The following is a 6,677-nucleotide window of genomic DNA, read 5'->3' as shown; positions in this document are numbered from 1 at the left end:
CTTACAAGTCTGAACTCTTCCTTTTCATTCCCTGCCTTTTCCCCCTCTCTGTGGAAATACCCTGTTACCTCTGAGAGCTGATGGAGACCAAGGGGTCTCCTCCACCCACTATGTCAATAAGTAGTCCCAAGCCAAGGCAGACAAACCATTTAAGGGAGAAAGGAATGAAATTTAATGAGACAAATGTCACAGGGAAAACCTGAAAAGAGTAACTTGAGGTTTAAAACCTAGTTGCAGATGCACTGAGTACCAGGCTCAGGTACACACACGTGGTGTGTGTTTTGCTTTAGGCAAAACATCCCAGGGAAAGGACATGCATGGAGGAGTCTTGCTCTTCGTGGTGCTGAGGTGGGTCCAAGCATTTCTGAGAGCCTGGGAGACAAGTGGGAGAGGTCTGAATGCAAAGAATCTTTGGGATGAGAGTATTCAGAATACTCTTTCTCAGATGAACCCAAAATGTCAAAAGCTGTAATTCAACACCATTTAAAAGAGTTTTATATGAAAATAGTTATATGAAGAATTAAATCTTCTGTCAGCCTTTGCCCACCCAACCATCTATATTGCTGAGCTGTTGAACAGGAACCAGAAAGAAATGGATTAAAAAGGAGATAAAAAGGATGCTGAACATTCAAAGTTCGGACTTCCGTCTGTCTGCATTTTAACCTTCTGCTGTTTAAAGAGATTTTGGGAGGGAAGAGATTTTTAAATGTTTAATTTGTGTATTTAGCACTATCTGAAGGTCATTATTACTTCTCCACCCCCCACCCCCCCACACCCTACCCCCTGGCCTCATGCCTTTACATAGCTGAGGGATAGGAGAAATGTTTAGAAAAGTAAATAGATAATGAAATAATAAGAAATTGGCGGGGAAGCTGGGGCCAGGCAGCAATTTGGATTTTCTTTTCAATTGAATACATTTTAGAGGGATAATTCAACCTCAAAGAAACCTAAACCTGATCCCCTTAGCAATGTTTCTCTGTTTTCCTCAGGCAGATCTTTAGGAATGTGAAAAAGTTTAAGAAAATCCATGGTACATTTTCCTTATTCTTTGTAACATTAATGGGAATATTGATATTTTCATTTCGGAAATTTCCTCTCTAAGTACTAAATATTTTCTTAGCATTGAGTCATTCACTGATGCATGTTTAAAAATATTGATTTCCAGTGGCTGCTGTTGATCCCCTCAGCTACTGGCAGGTTCAAAAACCTGGCACCATAAACCACCTCTTTCTTTCCAAGCAGAGACTCCATCCAATTACCCAGACCACAAAGGACCATCATAGTTGTGATGCTGTCCTGATAAATTTTAATTGGCAGGAGTTACAAATGAAATTCCTTATCATCAACGTAACTTTTGTGCCTTCAGAGCTGGGATTATTCCTGTGGCATTAGTCCACTGCAGGTTTGGGTGTTGGCTTCCCTGCCCCTGGCTGTTACTTGCAGGATTTCCAATTTTGGAGTGAACAGCAGGAGACGCCACTGAACTCACCTGAAGTTTCTTGTTTCAGCCAGACATGATGTGCTTGACAAAAGCTGAGGAGAAATAAGAGCATGAGGGGTCAGGACATGCTGTGAGCTGGGAGGAGCAGGTGGAGAGGCAGCAGGGGGGACCCCCCGCCTGGACGCTCCAGGGATGAAGGGGATGCTGTGCCAGGACTAATATTTCCCTTTCCGTTCCCACTTTTTGCATGCCATCCCCAACCTGGTCAGAGTGATGCCAACCCTTGGAGATGAGCCAGTACCATTATCCCCATTTTTCTGAGGCCAAGGGAAATGTGTCCCCTCTTTTCCTCACTGCTCTCCAATTTTAGGGGTTCCTAAATTTAACCACCTCCTACTCCAGATTTTCACCCTCTTGGAGCAGCGAGTGATCCAGGTCTCCAAATGTTCCCAATTAGCCTCTGCTGGGAAAGATGCTGGCTTTGTTTATTTTCAATAGATTGCAACAAAACAGTGCCAAAACTGTGGATAAAACAGCCCTGAACTCCTTGGAAACATGCTGTCTTCATCTGCTTTTCCTGGAAATCACTGGCACAACCACCTTGTTCCCACCCATTGTTACATGTCTCAGTGCTTTTTTGGAAAGGCTTTGGAGGGTGGTCCAGACCTCCCTCCCAGTGATCACCAGTGTTATAGAATCATGGAATCATTAAGGTTAGAAAAGACCATGAAGAACATCAAGTCCAAACAGAGCCCTTGCAGAGGAAGCATTTTGCATCCTAAGACAAGACAGCCACGTCTGAGATGGCCCCGATGGGAATCTCCTGCTCTTACCTTCATAGTTGATACAGCCGTTGGCATCTTCCTGCCCTGCCATGAGCTGCTCCACCTCGCTTTCTGTCATCTTCTCTCCTGGAGGAGGAGGATGGAGAGGTGAGGGGAAGGGTTTTCAGCCTGCCAGGACCTTCCTGTCCTTCTTCCAGATAACCAGAGACACCAGAGGGAGGAGAAGGGGATTAGGGAAGAGCTGTGTGCCACTACTGATGAATGCTGGTGGGTGATGGTGGAGAGAGGACTACACTGCAACTGTTGTCTGATAACTGAGGATGTTCTGGAGTCTCCTTCTTGCCTGAGTCATGCATGAAGCTGTGGCATGAGGTGGAAATGGCCACACATTCAGGACTTTTGACTCCTAAAAGAGCCTGTAAAGAGCAGAGTGAAAAGGGCCCCGCGATATGTGAGACCAGGCAGCTACCCGAGCCACTTGCCCAGAAAGAGCTCGGCCCATGCCTTGCTGCCCCCAGCCCGCCCCGGGGCCAGCCATACCCAGCGTGACCAGCACATGGCGCAGCTCGGCTCCCATGACCATCCCGTTGCCCTCCTTGTCGAAGACACGCAGCCCTTCCACAAAGTCCTCAAAGGTGCCCTGCTCCTTGTTGCGAGTGAAGTGCTGCAGGATGGGGAGGAAGGTCTCAAAGTCCAGCATCTTTGTGTTCATTTCTGGAAGAGGAGGAGATGGGGTCAGACATTAACCTTCACAGGGCTAAATTCAGCCTCTGAGGGTCTCCTGATTAACTCAACTATTGTATTAGACTTGAGATTGGAAGAGCCATGTGAGGAATGAAGTATTAGTATCAGGGGACTGCACAGAGACCCCTGATATTGGCCCAAAACTAAACCATGAGGTGGGTCGTCTATCACCACAGTAATGTGGTCGCACTGGGACTGGCCTGGTTATACCAGTTTGCACCAGTTCAGAATAAAGCCTGCTAAGCATCACTTGCCACCATTCCTGTGTGAGGACTGCCTATCCTGCATGTCATCATCCATGGTATGGGGAAGGAGAATGAAGGAATTACACAGGAATGAAGCCTGTCTGCATTATTTCCTTCCCAGTTCCTTCGCCTTGCAGGGTTCTTCCTACAGGGAATGTAACCCTCTACTTGCTGACAGGGAGCACAGAAATTGCTTGTCCCACCCTGTCCCCAGCTTGCTGTCACCTTCTGGTTTGGGCTTGCCCAGCACCTTGAGGACCTCTGCGTTGGTGGGGTTGTGGCCGAGCGCCCGGAGGACGTCCCCGCACTGTCCGTAGCTGATCTGCATCATCCCTGCCGGTGTCCGGTCAAACAGCCCGAAGGCTTCTCTGAACTCTGCAGGGAAGAAGAGCTCGGAGCCGCCCCATTCCCACCCCAGGGAAGCAGCAGTCGTGCCTGGCCGGCAGGGAAGGGACAAGGGACAAGGGACACATGCATGTCGTGCCCTCTTGAATGCGTGGCAGCCCCAGTGAGCTTGCGCAATGCGGCCTGAGGTTTGCCAGACTCCTTAGAGTTGCTTGGCTGCTCGGGCAGGTTTTGTCACCCCTGCAGAGCTGGGTGATGTGCTGAATCCCTGCACCCTCAGCAGCTGGCTTTGCTGCAGGACATCTGTACTTATCCCCTTTCCCACTCAGGTCTCCACTCTCTGGGGCTGTCCCTGTGTTGCCAGAGGCTGTTCCTCCCACCAGAAGCCCTGACTTTGACCCAGGCTGCGTCTCACACCATGAATGAAAAATACCTTTTACCAGGATCCTGTTGGCCTTTCCCCCAAGAGGGGATTTAATGTGTGGGGCCTCGGCTCTTATGTCTGTGGTGAAAAACTACCTGGAAAAAGGATTCCCCATTTCTAAAGCCATCTCTGAGAGAAGCTAACTCTGCACTTACCTTCAATCTGCTCTGCTGTGAATTCAATCTGTAAAGAGAAGGAAGCAGAGCTGGGCATGAGGTATGGATTGCTGCTGAAGAGAGCAAAGGAACTCTCCTCTCTGGACCTCTCCCTCCCCAAGCTCGGGGCAGGGTGCCGTATCCATGTCCTGTATCTATGCCAGGTCTGGCTGTGCTGAGTCCCCGACTGCTTCTGCCCTCACTGTGGAGCTGACTTTCCTGGGGAGAGCACAGCTGGAAGCAGCGGGGTGGGCAGGCAGGAGAGATGCTCAGACCACAGTCAGGACTATTTTGGGTGGAAAGGATGTTATTTTAGGGCCTGATCCCAAGTTCAAGTGATTAAACAGTCTCCATGCTGAGCCTGCTCTTAGAAACTCTTGTGCCATGCTTAAACATGTAAGTATACTGAGGAATCATGGAAAATGTGAGTTCCTGTTGTGGAGCTGTTGGATAAAGGATGCTGTTATGTGGAGGAGGCAACACAGGCAACAAAATACTTCAGGATGGAGACAGTGGGTGGCAGAGAAGCTTTTTATTGCTCCTGAGGCAATAAAAGCTGACCCTCCTGACCCTGACACGGGGTCTCAGCAGGAGCTGGGGGTTCAACTCTGCAGCCACAGCTTAGGGAGCAGCGTCCTGGTTCACTCCAGTGAGTGCTGGGCAGGGTGGGGTGGGCAGCACTGACACCTCTCCCTAGCGAGGACAGCATCACTCCCAGCCTGCTGCATCCACACAACCGGATAATTTTCCCCTCCCAAGGCTGGCTTCCAGCCTGGCTAATGTAATTTGCAGAGCGCTTTGCATCGCCTGTGCCTGGCAGATGACAGGCACGGAGAAACACCGTGATGTCTTCATTCCTCACTCACCTTCACGCTCTTGGGATCGAAGGCAGGCTCCGAGCCTGGAGCTGCTTTGGCTGCTTCCTTCCTCGGGTCCGGTTTCTTGAGCGGCATCGCGCTGGGATTTGCGGAGGTGCGGGATGAGTCCTGCCGCCCAGCGAGGGAAGTGAACGGAGGGATGAAAGGCAAAGGCTGCTCCTTCCCTTATATACGGAGCCCAGTGCTCACCCTGGAGGGGCAGGCCAGCTGCTGGAGCAACTGCTACTTACTATAAAAGGAAGAAAACTCAAACGAGAGGGGCCCCAATTTGACAATTGCCCATTGTCATCGGCTCCTGGCTCCACGGAGGCACCAGCCGCCCCCCCCCAGCTGTACAAGGGGGGACATGTCCCCCTCCAGCACCTGCACTGGGTGGGCTGCATGGGGGCTGCTTGCTAAATGATCATTGAGGCCTAAACACAAATGGCCACGGGGGCCAGGCAAGAAAATAGCAACAGGACGGCTGATAAACCTGCCGTGATACCCACGGCAAAATGCGCCTGTTTGCAGGCAGGCTGCGAGGGCCAGCACTGCAGAGCCCTTCTAACACCAGGATTTACAAAGTGCTGCTTCAAAGGAGCTCACAACTCCCTGAACACTCCCTTGGCCTCGTGCTCAGGGTCTGCTTTGTCCCAGTCTCTCCCCAGGGCTGAGCTTGTGCCCTGGAAAAGGCCAGTGTAGGTGCTCACCTCCCTCAGGGTGGCTAATGAGGAAATGGAAATGATGGCCAAAGACACAACTGAATTCTGAATTTGCATCAGTGCAAATCTTTCCCAGCTTTGCAAGCACCCAAACCCATCCCAAGCACCTCCAAAACCTGCAGGGCAGATGGAGTCTCCGTTTGGCTTCTCTTCAGGTGCTGGGCAGGCTCTGGTGGGAGATGCTTCTGCTCTCACCCTCCTCTCCCAGCTGAAGACTCACAAAGGCACAGAACTCATTGAAATTCAGCATCCCAGAAAATGGGGTTTGAGGGTTTTACTGAGATATTCTGAATCATCAACTCTAACAAGATGTGTGGGGCACCTGGGCGAAGGAGTTACGGGGGTCATTCCGGAGAAGGGAGCAGCCACAAATTGCTGGGAATTCTCTGTGTGCCATCATCTCCTCATTGCTAGCAGGGACTGGGGAGCTGAGGGGGCTGGATGGGTGTCATTTGCAATCATTGCTTTCCAGAGCTCTCTAGAACATAACGAGTCATTTAGCAAAAAAACTCAACATGTTTTGCTAAGTGTGAACTCAGAGCCTGGGTCAGGTGTTGCCTGGGAAATCAAGAGAATCAAATTGCCCCTGAGCTTCCTCCCAGTCAGCATCCATCGACTCTAAAATAACCTCACCTTAACTCCATCTTCACTCCCCAGCAGCTTCTGGGTCAGAAATTAGACCCAGCAGAGGCTTCAGAAAACATTCATGTGCAGTCTGACTGTTTATCCCTTGCTCGCCCTCTGTGCCTGTGCAGCACCCCGAGTAGCCGCTGGCAGAGCTGGTGTCACACCCACGCCATGGCTCAGGCAGTGGAGACAGGCAGCTGCAGACTATGTCCCCAGTCCCTCCTTGATTTTCAGCTGATAGCCTTCATGGGGCTTGTTTTGCTGTCTGATTCCATCAGCAGGAGCAGCAGCCCCTCCTGAGCCCCGTCCCTGGGATTTGTGGTGTTCCCTGG

The 6,677-nt window shown here is 50.7% G+C and overlaps 1 protein-coding gene across 1 annotated transcript; it reads right to left on the bottom strand.

The window, feature by feature from the left end:
• Window positions 1-148: 148 nt before the first annotated feature.
• LOC100220758 (myosin light chain, embryonic) lies at window positions 149-5,138 on the bottom strand. Its single transcript, XM_012571053.5, has 7 exons — window positions 5,006-5,138; window positions 4,140-4,167; window positions 3,441-3,590; window positions 2,767-2,940; window positions 2,275-2,352; window positions 1,490-1,533; window positions 149-372 (listed from the first exon to the last, which is right to left on the bottom strand). Exons 1-6 carry the CDS (start codon window positions 5,090-5,092, stop codon window positions 1,505-1,507), a joined length of 546 nt encoding a protein of 181 aa, XP_012426507.1. The 5' UTR covers window positions 5,093-5,138; the 3' UTR covers window positions 149-372; window positions 1,490-1,504.
• Window positions 5,139-6,677: the final 1,539 nt, after the last annotated feature.

The sequence above is a fragment of the Taeniopygia guttata genome, chromosome 27, assembly GCF_048771995.1.
Source record: "Taeniopygia guttata chromosome 27, bTaeGut7.mat, whole genome shotgun sequence".
Classification (NCBI taxonomy): Eukaryota; Metazoa; Chordata; class Aves; order Passeriformes; family Estrildidae; genus Taeniopygia; species Taeniopygia guttata.
Note: the sequence above shows the minus strand (reverse complement) of the source record. Positions and strands in the feature narration are given on the sequence as shown.

Bases quoted from the DNA above. Each gene is read 5' to 3' on its own strand.
- LOC100220758 (XM_012571053.5), bottom strand. From the start codon at position 5,092: ATGCCGCTCAAGAAACCGGACCCGAGGAAGGAAGCAGCCAAAGCAGCT. The intron at 2,941-3,440 runs GTGACAGCAAGC...CTCCTCTTCCAG, and splicing joins GGGCAAGCCCAAACCAGAAG to AAATGAACACAAAGATGCTG. The intron at 2,353-2,766 runs GTATGGCTGGCC...CTCCTCCTCCAG, and splicing joins CCATGTGCTGGTCACGCTGG to GAGAGAAGATGACAGAAAGC.